Genomic DNA, 17,494 nt, shown 5'->3' with positions numbered 1-17,494 from the left:
ATCGATGTGAGTTCGAGGCCAGCCTGGTCTACAAAGTGAGTTTAGGACAGCCAAGGCTATACAGAGAAACCCTGTCTTGAAAAACCAAACTAAACCAAAACGAAACAAAAAGCCCACAACAACAACAACAACAAAACACAATTGGTAGGCATAAGGTTATTTTGTACTTCAAATGCTGATTTCTGTAACCCCCTTCCCCCCATATCTGGTTGCAGTTCTTGTTCTGAGAACCTCCTGTCTCAATGTTATGTAAACACTGCTCCCCAATTGTCTCCTGATATGCCAATAAAACAGCTTACAGCCAATTAGTGAGTAGGGCAAAGAGTAGGGCTGACTTCCTGCCAGCCAGGGCAGGAGGAGAAGTAGGGGATTCAGCCACCACAAGAGAGGTCCAGGAGATATCAGGAGAGAGGAGGAAGATTCAGCTGGGTCAGGGGAAGCTACAAAGTCCAAGTATCTCTGGAATGTACTCTGGGAGGAAGCCAGTTTAGTTTAGAGGAGTAAGACAGGAACAATAACTGCTCAGTTATTGTGTCACAAAGCTTATTATTAGACATACATAAAAGAGTCTCAATTATTTGTGTGATAGCTGAGTTAAGAGAAGAACTTAACTGAGGAAATAACACAGTTTTAAAAAAATAACTGTAACTGTTTGGCGCCCCACTGTGGGCGCCAAATCTGGTAGTGAATAAAAATGCCTAATAATGTTTATTATTAGAAGCCTATAAGACACAGATACCTGATAGATTTTAGAAGTCTTCTTTTACCTGGGGCTGGGCAGATACTAACCCCTAAACTGCCTTTACCTCCCATCCCCACACCCATGCCAATTGCTCTATTAATTTCTAGCTGAGTTCCTTCCCCTCCTTAATTCCATAAATACTTGCGTATGCTTTCCATCCGGGCTGCTTCTCTCCACACTGAACCTCAGGGATAACCCCTGGCTACGGGTTTCTTTTCCTATCCCATGGTGACTCTGTTTCCTTCTCTCTCCTCTATTTGTCTCTCCTACTGTGACCCTCTGTGTCCTTCAATCCCTGGAATTTTAGCTACACCTATCTCATTTCTGCCCTGCCCAGGTTTGTAGGCAACTTTATTTAGCCAATCAGGGATAATTGGAGAACATTTCTTATATCACATGGGTAGAGGAAATGGTTCAATGCTCATAACAATGCCAGTGGCTGGGTGGCAACCAGATCTCCTAGCACTGAAATCAGCATCTGAAAACACAGTGCATGAGACCCTCCTCCAAACACCAATTATAGTAAAACAGTAAAATATAAGGGTATTAGAAAGATTTGTATATACATAGCAAAGAGAGATATCGGGCTATGGAGAAAATTTTATTGAAAGCCAAAGTAGATCTGGGTGACTGACAGAAAAATATTGTGTTCAGGGTCTGGAGAGATGGCTCAGTGATTAAGAGCATTGGCTGGCTTCCAAAGGTCCTGCGTTCAATTCCCAGCAACCACATGGTGGCTCACAAGCATCTATAATGAAATCTGGTCCCTCTATTTGGCCTGCAGGCTTACATGCAGGCAGAAAACTGTATAAATAATTTTAAAAATTACTGTGTTCATGCCTAGACACAACTTTTCCTATTGATTTAATGCAATTCCAATGAAAATTTCAACAGAGTTTGGGATAAGATTTGACTAAAGTAAATCTAAAAAATTTATATGAAATAACCAAAGAACCAAGAACAGCAAGAAGCAAAGCAAGATGTGTAGATTTTCTCTACCAAAGTCCAAATGTGGTGGTGCTAGCATTTGGGAGCTGGAGGTAGGCACTTCACTGAGACTTGGAGGTCAGCCTGGTCTACATAGCAAGTTCCATATCACCATGGCTACGAAGCAAAGACCCAGTCTCAGACAAAGAAAACTTAGAGGATGGGCATAATGGCACATGGCTATAGTCCCAGCACACTTGAGACTGAGGCAAGAGAATTATTAAATTACAGGCCATCCTGGGTGACATAATTGGACCCTGTCTAAGAAAAAGGTTGATACTATCAATGGCCTAGCAATTCAACTCCTGTCTGTACTGCAGAGAAACCCTTACGTAATTTGAGAGCTAGAATACCAGTAAAAAATACCATTTTTATTTGTGATGGCAAACTAAACACTACCCAAATTTCCTAACAGGATGTTTAAGTAAATTGTGCAGTTCTTTGGCCCCTGAGAGTCTATGTATGGATGAAATGACTGAGCCACAGCTGTGATTCTAGACCTCTTTTTGCCCATTGTGGATCAAACTCAAAGTCTTATCAAGCACTAAGTAAGCACTAGACTGCTGAGCTACATCCCCGACTCATAGTGTTTTAAAACAAGATATCTTTATAGCCCAGGCTGGACCCAAACTCTTCACCCTCCTGCCTCCACCTCCCAAGTCCAGGAGTTTAGGTGGGTACCACCACAGTGGGTTCTGTTGGTGCATATTTTATAATCTAAACTTTTTCTTTCTTTGTTTTGGTTTTTAAGACAGAGTTTCTCTGTGTAGCCCTGGCTGTCCTGTACTGGCTTTTGTAGACCAGGCTGGCCCTTGCCTCCTGAGTGCTGGAATTAAAGGCGTGCACAACCACACCCAGCTCTTTATAATCGAAACCTTTCTTTTAATTATTATTATTATTATTTATACAGTATTTTGCCTGCATGTGCGCCTGCCCACCAGATCTCATTACAGATAGTGGAAACTTTTTTTTTTTTTTTTTTTTTTTAAAAGCTCCAGGGAAAGACCCAGGCATGTTTTCTGTAGAACTACTCCCACATCTTTAAAAAATCATTTCATTTTTCCTGTCACCACCCTCACTCCCAGAGCGTTGTTATCCAAAGGAGGAAAAAGGGATGCCTCCACCCTGGTGCGGAACGTCATTCTGCCCTCAGGCTTTTCCTGTGCGCGCTTTCCTCCAGTCCTCCTGTCAGGACCCCCTCGTCCTGTCAGGACCTTTTTCATTTCTATGGTAGCTTTACCCCATTCTTCCTGGGGAGCGTTTCAGAACCTTTGTCTCAGTGTCGGTGGGAGAAGGAAATAGATAAAGTGGCGTTCTCTCCTCCTCCGTGCTGATGGGCGCAGTGGATTTAAGTGTGCTTTTGATAGCAAAGATAAAGGAAAAGTGAAGTGATAGAGTGAGGCTGTAAAGCAGTGAAAGTCTGACCTTGAAAGGTAAAGTTCACTTCCATGTTCCGTGCGGCCACTTAGCCGATTTCACATTCTCAATTCAGATGAGTTAAATTCAATCAGGAATGTCTCCATCTCAGACTGGCTTTTTTTTTTTTGGTGGGGGTGGGAGGTGGGGTGGGGAGCACATAATCTTTAGTTACTCTTTCAGATATCACCCTTCAGACTGGCTTTTAGATTATTCTTCGGGTCCTAGAGAATTGGACTTAGTATTTTTTTCCCTCCCAGCTTTCTAGTTTACTTGCTTCCTTCCTCTCCACGAAGTAGTTAAAGAAAGTCCCTGTCAGTGAAGTATTAATGTTCTGAAAATTTAGAGCATCCCAAAACATGAGGAACAGAAAAGAAATGTGCAACTGACACTTTGTTTTGTTTTGGGTAACTGACAATATTCTAAGTACAGTGATCAACATTTACTCATTTAGTTCACGTGGGAGCCTGAGTATAGTATTGCCCCGTGCTTACAGATGAGAGCTGTTACAGAAAGGCTGGGAACTGGCTGCATCCTGGCCAGGACTCCAATCCAGGCATAATGGCCAGAGTCACGTCCTTAACTTCTGGGTACAATTGTTTGTCCTTCATGACACCTTAGGGAAGCCCTTGCTCTTGTTTTCTTTTATAATGTAGTTGTTCACTATGTCAGATCCTCTTTCCCATCGCGCCCTCTCCCCTCCCCCACCCCCACTCCCCTCCCCCCTGCCCCAGTGCCTCTTTTGCCCTCTGGCTCATTTGTGTTTCCTAGGACATCATGTAGACATCTCAGTTAGGTCAGCTACAAGTGGTCACTTTTTCTATTCCTAGTTTTCAAGGATAATAGCTAACTTTTTTCCCCTCGAGATACGGTTTCTCTGTGTAGCCTTGGCTGTCTTGGACTCACTTTGTAGACCAGGCTGGCCTCGAACTCAGTGATCCACCTGCATCTGCCTCCCGAGTGCTGGGATTAAAGGCGTGCAGCACCATGCCCAGCAATAGCTAACTTTTTTTTTTTTTGTCTTATTATAACATATTATAACTTTGGAAGCTCTTTCACTGTTTCCTCCTCAATCCTTAGCATAATCCGAGGAGGCAAGAGAGGCATGACGATGTGAGGGTGTGGCAGCGGTTGACTCTGTGGTCCTGGGCATGCGCTTAACCTCTTCCAACTTTAGGTTTTTACCTATATAATGAAGATAATAGTAGGTAGGTGACTAAGAGAAGCTAGGGATATAAGCATAAGTGAATTTATATATTCAAAACATACACCCTGGTACTCTGCATAATAAGTCATAATCTTATCTTTTGCATAAGGAAATTAAAATACAGTTTCAATTTTATAAAAGTATGTTAAGTACATATAAAACAGGATTGAAACAATTAAATGAGAATGTTCATAGGGTTGTAGGATTCTGTGAGGTTCTCCTGTATTTGCCCCCTTTTTTGTTTTAGGAATAACCAACACATGTGCTTTCTGTCTCTTTCTTTTTTTAAAGTTCATTTTTACTTTTTTTTTTTTTTTTTTTTTTTTTGGTTTTTCAAGACAGGGTTTCTCTGTGTAGCCTTGGCTATACTAGGCTCACTTTGTAGACCAGGCTGGCCTTGAACTCACAGCAATCTACCTGCCTCAGCCTCCCTAGTGCTGGGATTAAAGTCATGTGCTACCATGCCCAGCCCATTTTTTTTTTTTTACTAGTTTTAATTGTGTGTAGGTGTGTGTCTGCTTGTGGATATGCACTTGTAAGTGGAAGTGCCCAAGGAGGCTAGAGGCTTTGGGATCCTTTGGAGCTGGAGTTAAAGATTATTTGTGAACTGCTTGATAGTGGTTCTGGGAACTGAACTCAGGTACCCTGGGAGAGCAGCAAGTGCCCTTAGCCACCCAGCCATCTATCTCTCCAGCCCTGAAGCTATCTTTCCAAAACTTTGAAAATGTTAGGACATAAGTAGATCCATATGGATTGTTATGAATTGACTAGCTCCTCTAAATGTTTTCAATGACTGTATTTGGAATAAGCATTTTCTAGAATGCCTTCAGAAAGAAGGTAGCCACACCTACTATGCCCTAGAATGCTTCCAGTAAGAGGAAGATAGCCACACCTAATTATGCCCGGGAGAGGATGCTTGGAGTGAAAGCAAAACACTTGTTTGGGAACTGAACAATAGTGCTTTAGCCTAATTGTAGAATCTGCTTTTTATAATTGGAAATTTTCACAGGTATCCACCACACACTGGTGTTTTTTATATGTATCATCCAGCTTGGTGGCACCGTAGCCCAATTATCCTTGCAGTTGACTCTAGGGATCCATCACGAATGTGACTACCTAACGGGCTCCTAGGTAGCATTTATTAAGAGGAAAAGATTCTGTCCCTCTGTAATCAAGGAGTGAACAAGAATGACTGGCCATCTCCCTGTACTGCTGGGGCTTTGGTTATTTATTTTTTAAATGTATTAATACTTTGTAAACTTTTTATTATAAAGAGCTTGCAGCCAGGCTCCACGACACACATCTTTGATTCTAACATTTGGGAGACAGAAGCAGGTGGCTCTCTGAGGCTAGCCAGGGCTACATAGAGAGGCAGACAAAACCCAAACCAACCAACCAACCAACCAACCAACCAACCAAAAAACAAAACAAAACAAAACAAAACCAAAAAACCCCAAAAACCAAAAAACCCCAAAAACTCACAAAGCAAAAGAAAATTAACCATACTTAAACTCTATACATCTCTGTGAACTTCTGTACAGTTAGAAAAGCCATTCTGATGCTGTGGAGAGTCACATTGGATTTTATACGGTCACTATCAAATATAGTTTATGTACTTCTCGACCACTAACAATAAATAAAAATCCAAGGCATTAGCTTTTTATCCTCTTCAGTGACAAAGAATTTACTTTAAAACACACATTTGAAATTATGTTTACTTCTACATAACAAAATACCTCCAAAACTTAGTGGATTAAAATAAATCAGTTTCTGAGAACAGGAATTTGAGAGTGCCTTACTTGGGTGGCTCCAGACGACTTCCCTGTGCTGTCTGCAGGCCTGAGAATCTTTGTAGCTGTTGGCAAGCGGCCTTAGCTCTTCATGACGGGAGCCTTCCTGTGGGGCTGGTCAAATGCCTTGTGGAGACATTAGAGAGCGAGAGATGGAGAGCGCAGTGACTTTTGTCCTTTACCCCGGAGAATAACAACACACTATCACGTCTGCTTTGTTCCACTCACCGAGATAGAAGGTATCCCCCTGCCTCCACCTCTGGAGTGCTGGGATCACAGGCCTGTTTGTCTCAGCCCTGGCATGTGCTGCAGGGCCTAGTGCACTCCATCTCCTGGGCTACAGCCTCTGCTCTGTTCTGCTGGAAGTAACTAAGGAGAGCGGGTGAAAACTTTGCAATAGCAAAGACCTGTGTTCTCTGATCTCTGTGGTCCTTTGTTTACCTTCTTCCACGTGCACACAACCTCTGCTGAAAGCATCAGCTTGCCTCAGAAGATCGACCTGGAAATCTGGTCCAGATGAGGTCTTCAATGACAGCCATTTCCTACGTGTTACTCTTGCCAGCTATAGGGAAAATAGGATGCAGGACGTTTGCAGGCTCATGCTAAAAAAACAAGGAGAGAAAGAACTGCTGGTCTGTAGCTTCCTACAATGCACCTGGACCCAGGTTGGCAGTTCCTTATTTAGGACTCAGATCCCCAGAGAATTGTCTTTCTTTTTTTTTTTTTTTTTTTTTTTTTTTGGTTTTTCGAGACAGGGTTTCTCTGTGTAGCCTTGGCCATCCTGGACTCACTTTGTAGACCAGGCTGGCCTCGAGAGAATTGTCTTTTATGTCTTGGCGTTGCCTTCTCAGCCTCGCCCTTTATCATGAAAGGCAGCCCTTGCTTGAGGCTAGTTTTCTCAGCCTGTGGAAGTTTGGGAGTAGGAAATCCTTCATTTATTATTTATTTGTTTGTTTGTTTTGTATACACTGTTCTGCCTGCACGTGTGCCTGCACACCAGAAGAGGGCACCAGATCTCATTACAGATGGTTGTGAGCCACCATGTGGTTGTTGGAAATTGAACTCAGGACCTTTGGAAGAACAGCCAGTGCTGTTAACCTCTGAGCCATCTTTCCAGCCTCCATATTGGTCCTTTTATCTTTCTTTAAGTCTGTTTCTGCTAGTGTAATTAATTTTCTTTTTTGTCCTTTGAGACATGCTGCACTCTTTAGACAAGCCAGAGGTCAGTACAGAGGTCAGGTCTTCTCTGCTTTTGCCTCCTACTGAGACAGCTGGAGGACAGATGCCTACACTCCCAAGGCTGAGTGTCAGACTTGACAGTCATTCTCTTAGCGTCTGTTAGATTTGGCTTTCTTGACTGTGCCTTAGATTTGGTTGTTGCCATTAAACCATTTATAATTTTATCATGGCGTGCCATCTGGCTGAGAATTTTCAGAAGCAGCAAGTTCTGGCTTGATTTTATTTAGCAGCATTTTATTTAATGTCTCTCTGTTTGCTTATATTTTACTGCAACCAATAGCCCCTTCAAATCCCTTCAAATCACCTTAGCTTGACAACCTAATTACTGAGGGATATATTTTACTTTTCCTGTTACTAAGGATGACTTTCTGCCAATACATAATAAGGATTTTTTTTTTCCACCTCTAGTTTCTAGTGAGCTTTTCCTCCACCTTCTTAAAACAAAAAATTGTGTGTGGGGTAGGGGAGGGAGGAAGAAAGGTGAGAAACTATGTATTGGGTGATGTGTGTGTGTGTGTGTGTGTGTGTGTGTGTGTGTGTGTGTGGTGTAATGCATGTCCCACAGTGTGAGTGTGCCACAGTGTGCATGTGGAGGTCAGAACATAAGCTCGGATGGATGTCTGTTTTCAGTGTTTATCTTGTTTGAGTATTGCTTGCCTTTGTATAGGCTAGGCTAGCTGACCCACAATCTTCGAGGGATTCCTATGGCAGTTTTGGGAGTCCTGGTAGCCTTATTACCACACCTGGCTCTGCGTGGGCTCTGGGGTTCACACTCAAGTTCTCATACACTTTACCACTGAGCCATCTCCTTGGTTCCTTTCCCGCCTTTGCTGTTATTTTTGTTTTGTTCTGTTTTTCGAGGCTGTGTAGCCCTGCTGTCCTGGACTCACTTTGTAGACCAGCCTGGCCTCGAACTCACAGAGATCTGCCTGCCTCTGCCTCCTGAGTGTTGGGGTTAAAGGCATGCGCCACCACGCCCTGCTTGCTGTTGTTTTGTTTTAAATAAGCTTTTGCTTACACTTTTGTGATGGTCTGAATGTTGGTTTCCTCTCAAAAGCCTTTAATTGGAACGTAATCTCCTTGGTAATGCTAGTAGCAAATGAGGCCTTTGGGAGGCTATTAAGTTATGAAAAGACTAATGCTTTTGGGTGGAGCCTAAGGGAACCTGTCTGCTTCATCTACCAAGTGAAGACCCGGAAAGCACTATCCGTGAGGGCCTGGTGCTCACCAGACTCTGAGTCGTATGGAGGCACGAGACTGGGCTTTGTCGATCTGTAAGTAGTGAGTTGCTGTAAGACCAGCTGTAAAAGTATCTTGTATTCTCCTGGCTCCGTTGTTGTCTGGGAGGCTTACTGTGTCCTTCTGCTAACCTAAGCCTAGTCCTGGAAGTGTCTAGCCTCCAAACTCTGACTAAGAGAGTTTCCCCAAAGTCTATTAAAATGCAGCCCAGTTTCAAAGTTGGGGTTTTACTATAGCATCTCTCCAGATCCAGGTACCAAAAATCTGGATTAGGAACAATGCCGGATGGTGGTGGCGCACGCCTTTAACCCCAGCACGTGGGAGGCAGAGTCAGGGGTGAGTTCAAGGCCAGCCTGGTCTACAGAGTGAGTCCAGGACAGCCAAGGCTGCAGTGACACACTTTCTTCAGAGAAGCTCCTTCTCCTTGTGCTGTGGTTCTCAACTTTCCTAACTCTAGGGCCCTTGTGTGTGTCAGACACAGGAGCTAGTATGGGACATCTCGCCTTTATACCTAACAAATTACCTCAAAGAAGTGTCTTAAATCAACATACATTTGTTTTATAGTTTCTGTGAGTTAAGAATTCTCAAGCAGGGCTGGAGAGATGGCTCAGAGGTTAAGAGCACTGGCTGTTCTTCAAAAGACTGTAGTTCAATTCCCAGCAACCACCTGGTAGCTCATAACCATCTAGAGTGAGATCTGGTGCCCTCTTCTGGTGTGCAGGCACACATGTGGGTAGAATACTGTATAAATAAATCTTAACAACAACAACAAAAAAAAAAAAAAAAAAAAAAAAAAAAAAAGAGAGAGAAAAGAGAAGAAAAAAAGAATTTTTAAGTAGCTTAGTTTACATGTTGCTTCTGAACCAAAGCCTATTACCATATTGAAATAAAGGTGTTTGGTCTATGGAGGTTCAAAGGCTCGAATTGGCTTGGGGAGTCTGTTCCCAAGTTCATTTGACTGTTGAAAAGCCTCAGAAAGAGAGACAGACAGACAGACAGACAGACACAGACACACACACACACACAACACACACAGAGAGACACACAGACAGACAGACACACACAGAGACAGACAGACAGACAGACACACACACACACACAACACACACAGAGAGACACACAGACAGACAGACACACAGAGAGACAGATAGACAGACACACAGAGACAGACAGACAGACAGACAGACAGACAGACAGACACACACACACACACACAGAGGTAACATCACAGTATCCTGAAACCTACTCAGAAATGCACCACGATGTCCGTTGTCATCTTTTCATCAGAAGTGAGTCTATACTTGGGAGAGAAACAAAGTTCCTTCTTCCTTGAAGGACTTTATGAACATCTTTCAAAATTACCGCAGAGATTATACCACATTCCCACTGAAAAGCCTTTCTGTGGCTCCCAGTAACGCACAGAAGCAGGGCGCCATTCTGTAGCTCGGATGGCCTGCAGTTTACAGCCCTCCTGCCGTCACCTCCCTGCAATTGCAGACATGCTCCACCATGCCCGGCTCAGAACATGAATTCTTTGCTGCAGTCCTCAGCCTTACATGGCCGGCTCCTGGCCATCCATCACTTGGCAGTGTTTGTACTTGCCCCTTTGTTCGCAATGTTCACCACTCTGGCCTGCCTTCATTCCTTGATAGGACAGGCTCATCCCCAAAGCCTCTCACCCTCCTGTTTCTGATCTTAGAAACACATCATTCCCTGCTGTTGTCAGCCTGCTACTATCAATTCCGCCTTCTCCAAGAAGAGAGAGCAGCCAGTCTCAGGTGGCTTCCTGGGTACAATATCATATTGTTACATTTTGCATAGCACATACATTAAAATTATTTCTTTACTACTGTGTTTCTCCATTTGACTGTTGCACAGATCTATTCTTTATCATTCACTATGTTTCCTCATTTTTAAGAATTTTACTTTACCAATGAAATACATTTTTTTGTGATTGAATTGCTGTCCTACTATACTGCAGACACTGGAGGAGGGATTGTATGTCTCAATCACTCATGCATTCTTAGTTACTGTTCTATTGCTGTGAAGAGACACCATGACCGTAACAACTCTTATAATAGAAAGCAGTTAACTGGGGCTGGCTTACAGTTCCAGAGGGTCAGTCCGTGGTCACCATGGCAGGAAGCAGACAGGCATGGTACTGCAGCGGGAGTTGAGAGCTAGTGTATCAGAAGCATCCTGATCCACAGGCAGCCAGCAGACAGAAAGAGATGGGCCTTCCAGAAGTTTCTGAAACCTCAACGCCCACTCCCAGAATACCTCTTCTGGTAAGGCCACACCTCCTTACCCTTCCAATTAGATCCCCAACTGGGGCTATGTAAAGCACTCTCATCCAAACCACCCGGCATCCTGATGACTTGGCATGAAATCGATATTAAACATTTGTTTGAAAATGATATTGCAGATGTAAACAGTGGCAGGGTGAGCGAGAGGAGAGAGGCGAAGGAGAGCGAGAGGAGGGGAGAGGAGGAGAGAGGAGAGAGGGAGAGAGAGAGAGAGAGAGAGAGAGAGAGAGAGAGAGAGAGAGAGAGAGAGAGAGAGAGAGAGAGAGCGAGCTCTGTGGGTGACATGCTTGCTCCACCAGCATAAGGCCCTGGGTTTGCATCCCAGCCCCACTTAAACACTGTATATAGTGACACACATCCCCAGTCTCAGGGCTATGGAAGAGGGTGGAGATGCAGCGTCCCTGGAGCTCATTGGCCAGCTGGTCTAGTTGAAGACTGTGCTGGGTTCACTGAGATACCCTGTCTTAAAAAATAAGGTGGAGGGTTGCTGAGGAAGATAGCCAGAACCAGCCTCTGGCCTCAACATACATGTGTGCACATATGAACACATAGGCACATACACAAACACAGCTGAAACTTAGGACATTCAGTATGTCTCCTCTGTGTCACTTAGCTCATCCTTAATGCTGATGGCAATTCTAAGATTCAATTAAGACATTTTGGTTAACTTTAAGCTCTTAATACCTTAATTTAAAAAGTGCTTGGTACAGAATATTTTTCTCTTATATTCTGTTTTGGGTATTTTTTTAAATTTAATTTTTTTACGTGTATGGATATTTTCTTGTATGTTTGTACACCATTTGTGTATTTGGTACTCACAAATGCCAGAAGAGGGTGTTGGATCCCCTGGGACTGAAGTTACAGACAATTGTGAGCTGCCGTGTGGGTGTTGGAAATTGACCCCCAGTCCTCTGAAAGAGGAGCGCTCTAACTACTGAGCCATCTCGCCAGTATTTTGTTTAGGTCTTTGTTATCATCTTGTATCAATTATTTCAAATGAAACTCAGTATGCATTTACCAGTTGTTATCTACCTGTGTAGCCCTGGCTGGCCTGGCACTGGCTCTGTAGACCAGGCTGGCCTCGAACACACAGAGATCCACCTGCCTCTGCCTCTGCCTCTCAAGTGCTGGGATTAAAGGCATGCGCCACCACTGCTTGGCTTTATCCAACATTTAAAAATATATACGTTGCATGTGAGTATTGTACATGTATTAGTTTTCTAAGATATTTTAAAGATTTTTATTTGCTTTAATGATCTATACATGCCATCCTTCACACTTTATTTCCAAGTTTAAAAGCAAACAATGAGACTCTTGGTATTTCACGTACTTTGGGGCTGCTGCTATAACAAAACTGGCTTGAAAGAGCCGATCACACTGGTCATTCTAAAAGTGCTACTGAGTTCAAGTAAACACGTGTGAGTGGCTCAAGTGTCATTTTACAGTGCTGTGGATCGAACCAAGGGCCTCCCAGGTGCTAGGCATGTGCTCTGCCCCTAAGCTATACCTCCAGGTCACAAGTGCCCTTTCGTATCCCCCATTCACTCTGTGAGCAGTGCGATGGGATGCAGTGACAGGTGTCTCTACTCAAAGCATCTTGGGGGGAAACTGAGGGAACTAGGAGTGCTGTGAACCTGTGTTTTGCTCTGTTCTGTTCTCACGTCTTTAAGATTTGTTGGGAGATCTGGAGAGCATCTGGAACTGTATGTCCTCAGGTGAACTTGCGATCACAATTAATAGAAGCATTGTCCTGAGAAATGATGCAAGTCGCTTTGCTGCCTGGCTCCTAGGCTGCAGTGTCTAAAGCTATTGATTTAGTCTTTTGTGTTGGTCTGATATACTTGGTTTAATTTTCTTGGCCTTTGTGAAACTTTTTTTTTTTTTTTTTTAAGTATTGAGATAAAAGTTGGTTCTTCTTCTTCTTCTTCTTCTTCTTTTTTTTTTTTTAGATTACCACACTTATTAACCATAAAGATAATATCAAAAAGTCTGATAAAACTTTGCAAGCAATTCAGCGTGTGGGACAAGCTGTCAACTTGGCAGTTGGAAGATTCGTTAAAGTAGGAGAAGCTATAGCCAATGAAAACTGGGATTTGAAAGAAGAAATTAATGTTGCCTGCATTGAAGCTAAGCAAGCAGGTACGTGAGTGCTTATCTTCTGTTTGTTTGTTTGTTTTTTAGGAGACAAGGTAACTCTTGTTATGTAACCCTTGTTGACCTGGAACTTTCTATGTAGGCCAGGCTGACTTTGAACTCATAGAGATTCACCCACCTGTGTTTCTTCCAAGCCATGTGCTACCATGCCTGGCTCTTGTTTCCTTCTTGAGGCACGTCTCAGTTTGTAGCCCAGGCTGCCCTCAAATGTAGTGGAAGACCTCCTGCCCCAGTCTCCCATGGACTGGCGTTATGGGTGTGCGTCATCATGGCCAGCTGTGAATATTTATTTTAAAGACTATTTATACCAGTTTCATTGTTCAGGATATTGTGGCAAATATTTTTATTACTTATTTATTTTGAGATGATATCCCCACGTAGCTTGGTTGTTCTGGAACTCACTGTGTAAACCAGGTTGTCCTTTCTTTAACTTGTAGCGATCCTCCTGCCTCTGGATCCCAAGTGCTAGGATTACAGGTGTCTACCACTACACCCAGGAAAAAATTAAGAACCAATTTGTTTTCTACAGTGCAAGCTACCAGCAAGCTCCATCCCTGACCGAAGGCTTTGCTGTGAGTTAGCATATCCAGCTGGGAGGTGGTGATGCATGTCTTTCATCCCAGCACTCTATGAATTCAAGGCCAGCCTGCCCTACAGTGCGAGAGTTCCAGGGTAGCCAGAGCTAAACAGAGAAATCCTGTCTCAAAATAAGATATCCTAGAACATTAATGGCCTTGGCTGGCTTTAGGAATACTGGGCTTCTCTTGGCTTCGGTCCTAAGCCTGAAACATAGGATCCATTCACTGGTTAGAATAGTAGCATGCGCGCTGACGTTAGCCACCGAGATGGGCAACGTACATAAGAGACAATGCCATAGGGTTACAGGGACAGGAAGAATGCACAGCATGCTTGGTGATGTGGCTGGACAGATAGAAGGAGATTGTTAACTACAGGAAAGGGAGGACTCTGGCTTGACTCTTGGGCGTCTAGCCATTTGTTGGTTTAGAACAGCTTTACATGGGAAGCAGAGGCTATGGCCTTACCTTATTAGTAGTTTATGGATTTTTTTTTCCATTATAAAAAAGGATTTTGAGATGGGTTATAATAAAAGGCATGTTAAGTGAATCTATTAAAATCAGAGGAAAAGTAAGCCAGAATCTTTGGCAAAGAGGAATATTTAATTGAGCATGAAATTTATCTTTGAACTTCCTGGAAAGCAAGACAAAAGTGTGAGAAACAAAGGGTTATATAATCCTCATTGTTTGGTGAGAGGAAACAAACCAGTTTGTAAGAGGAGAGTCCTACTTTCCTGGCACCACATTATTGCTGTGGGCACTTAGACATCATGTCACAGAATACGGTGGACAACGCAGAGAGAGCAGAATTCGTTCTCCGGGTGTTTGTGATAACAGCCCTTGCTGAAAGCAAAAGGGGCTGGGGTGGGCTTTAGAGGGAAAGAGCGGCATGGGGTCCTTCCTATGCGCCCTTAGCTTTGTCACCCTGTGCTCAGTGTAGGGGCAAAACAAGCAGAGATGAGCTGACCGCCCTAGCCAAGGAACAGCCAGGTCCCCTCTAGTGGCACGAGTCTCACATGCCCTCTCTTCTACGCTGACTGAAGTACCCTCTCAGCCCATGAGAACCCCCCAGCCCTGAACTGTGAGCCTCCTGATGTTGCATAATAGGGACGCTTCACCCTCCAGACAGACTGAAGACTGTGGACGTGCTGTGAGGCACTCCGGATGGCACTCTGCTCTGTCAGCTCTTCACGGCCATTTTCTCCTGGGAAGTTTGCGTGCTTTGTGCACTCCAGGGGAAGAGTAGGAAGTCATGGTCAAGACCCGGAGTGGCAGGGTTAATTGCTTAGATTCCAGTCCCAGCTCCTCCATCAGGCAGAGACCCTTGACAAGCCTCCATGTTCTTATTCATGGAGGCACTGCTGTCTGATGTGTGTGTGCATTTGGCGTGAATAAGTGTTCAACAAATTTTCATGTCGTAATTGTTGCATTTTATTCCTTCTCTCTGTTGAGTTTCTGCATTGTTTTCGCTTTGTACTTGACTACCCTCTACGATTTATACTTATTTATTTATTATTATGTATCCAGTGCTCTGCCTGCATGTGCACCTGCAGGCCAGAAGAGACATCACATCACACTATAGATGGTTGTGAGCCACCATGTGGTTGCTGGGAATTGAACTGAGGACCTCTGGAAGAGTAGTCAGTGCTCTTAACCTCTAAGCCATCTCTCCAGCCCGATTTATATTTTATAATAGCATCCCACTAAATATATTCGTTAAAGTGTCTTGGAGTTGTCCCTCTAAGGGACTGTAGTAACTCATTGCTTATAGTGACTTAGAAATGACAATCACGAGCCTACAAGTGTGTGCCTTTTTAAAGAAACTTAGCAGTGGACACTTGGAAGAGCTGTTATGGGAAGGAGATGCTTACCCTGGTCTGCAATGGACCAGGAGTTACTGCCCACTTCCTGAGTGCCCAAGATTCAGTCAGGAAAAAAGGATGTTGTGAAGCAATGCTGTATGCACAGGTTCTTATCAGTCCCTTTGGTGGCTGCGATGAGAGGGAAAATGGACATTTTCCAGAGGAACAAAGGAAACGTCTTTTCTTTTAGCTCTTGCTGCTAAAACACAAAGTCAGCCATTTCCTCTGCCCTTTCCACCACAATAAGGGTTAGTTCTGAGTGTGTTTGTCCTCTGCAGATTTTGCCGTCAAAAACTCAGGGACACAAAAATTTCCATTGCTGTGCAGCAAGTTAACCTCCATGGAGCATAGAGCCTCAAGCAGGAGTTGTGAGGAAGTGGCTTCTCTGGGTGACTGGATCAGCACATCTTATGATGTTGGGAGAAGGTTGGGCCTTAGTTATCTGCAGCCTTTACTGTGTTGCAGGGTGTATTTTGCAAGCTCCCAATGGCACTGGCAGACCTCCTTTTCTTGGTTGATTGTCACCATGTGGATCTCTTTGTAGTAGGGCTGCCTGTGACCTGGTACTTGGTTTCCCTCAGAGAGAGAGAAAAAACAAAATAATAGTCTTTAAAATTGTGTGTGTGTGTGTGTGTGTGTGTGTGTGTGTGTGTGTGTGTGTGTTCATGTGTGGAGGTCAGAGGACAACTCTTGGGAGTCAGTTCCCTTTATCACGGTTCTAGAGACTAAAGTCAGGGCATCAGGCTTGCATGACAGGTGCTTTTGCCCATAGCCATCTCACTGGCTGGGCCTGACAGGATTCGATTGCTTAATTTCAAAAGTGGCATGCCTCCTCTTCTGCCTCCCAACCTTGGGGCAAGGCGGGAGAGGACAGCTGGCAGATGTGGGTACCAGCAGGCGGGGCTCTCGGGGAGCCATCTTGGAGTCTGGCTACTGTAAATATTGATTTATTGGTAAAGAATCAATTAGTTGTTTGTATTTAGCAGCCTGTGTTTTGTGTGTATCCACCTGTTTCATTTTAAATTTCTGCTGTCTGAAGCTAACTTTGTCATTTTTGTCCTGGGTCTTTTTTCCCTGAGTCTGACTCTCTTTAAATGATTTTGTTTATAATTTTTGAAATATTTTTCTTTTTCCTTATCACTAATTTTATATTTTTTTTTCACTGTCTCCTACATTACTTTCTTGTTTTTTCTGTTCTCTGTTTGTCTGTTCTATGTGTTCCCAGCAACTGGCTGTTCTAAATATTGACTGTTTTGTATCCTGTGCTTTGGCTGAAAAGATTCTAATACTTTTGACTTAAGATTTTTATACTAAGCTAGGTGGTGGTGGTGCATGCCTTTAATCCCAGCACTTGGGAGGCAGAGGCAGGCAGATCGCTGTGAGTTCAAGGCCAGCCTGGTCTACAAAACAAGTCCAGGATAGTCAAGTCTACACAGAGAAATCCTGTCTCGAAAAACCAAAAAAAAAAAAAAAACCCAATAGACCTTTTGTGAGAAACTCAGTCATCAGACATACATATTTTTAGGACTCTAGAATTTATCTTAAACAAAATTATTTTAAAAATCTTAATCTTGTTAACTGTAACAGTAAGGAGTTTTAGGGGATATCTCATTGCATTAACTACTTTCTACTGCTGTGATATAGAAGAAAGAGTAGAGGTTAGACCTTGCCCCTGGTGGTGGAGTAAAAGCGTGGTGGCAGGGGCTGGGAACCGCAAGCAGGAACCAGAGTGAGCCAGTAGTGATGGAAGCCTCAAAGACTGCCTACAGTGACACACTTCCTCCAACAAGGCCACACCTTTAAACCAGTGTCATCAACCACTGGGGAACAGATGTTCAAGTGCCTGAGACTGTGGGGGACTCTCACTCACACCATCACACAGAGTGTGGCTTCATCGCTTAGGAGAGCAAATATTTGTACAGTTTTAATAGTAATTGTTCCTGAAGTTCCCGAAGGTCAGCCTTTTTGTTTATAAGT

The 17,494-nt window shown here is 43.6% G+C and overlaps 1 protein-coding gene across 1 annotated transcript in view; it reads left to right on the top strand.

Moving 5' to 3' along the window:
- Ctnnal1 (catenin alpha like 1) overlaps positions 1-17,494 on the top strand; it is a 56,210-nt gene that overhangs the window by 4,907 nt on the left and 33,809 nt on the right. The window contains exon 2 of the mRNA XM_051162198.1: positions 12,876-13,065. Within this exon, the coding sequence (XP_051018155.1) occupies positions 12,876-13,065 (190 nt within the window). The remainder of the gene's footprint in view (positions 1-12,875; positions 13,066-17,494) is intronic.

This window comes from Acomys russatus, chromosome 2 (genome assembly GCF_903995435.1).
Source record: "Acomys russatus chromosome 2, mAcoRus1.1, whole genome shotgun sequence".
NCBI lineage: Eukaryota > Metazoa > Chordata > Mammalia > Rodentia > Muridae > Acomys > Acomys russatus.
Note: the sequence above shows the minus strand (reverse complement) of the source record. Positions and strands in the feature narration are given on the sequence as shown.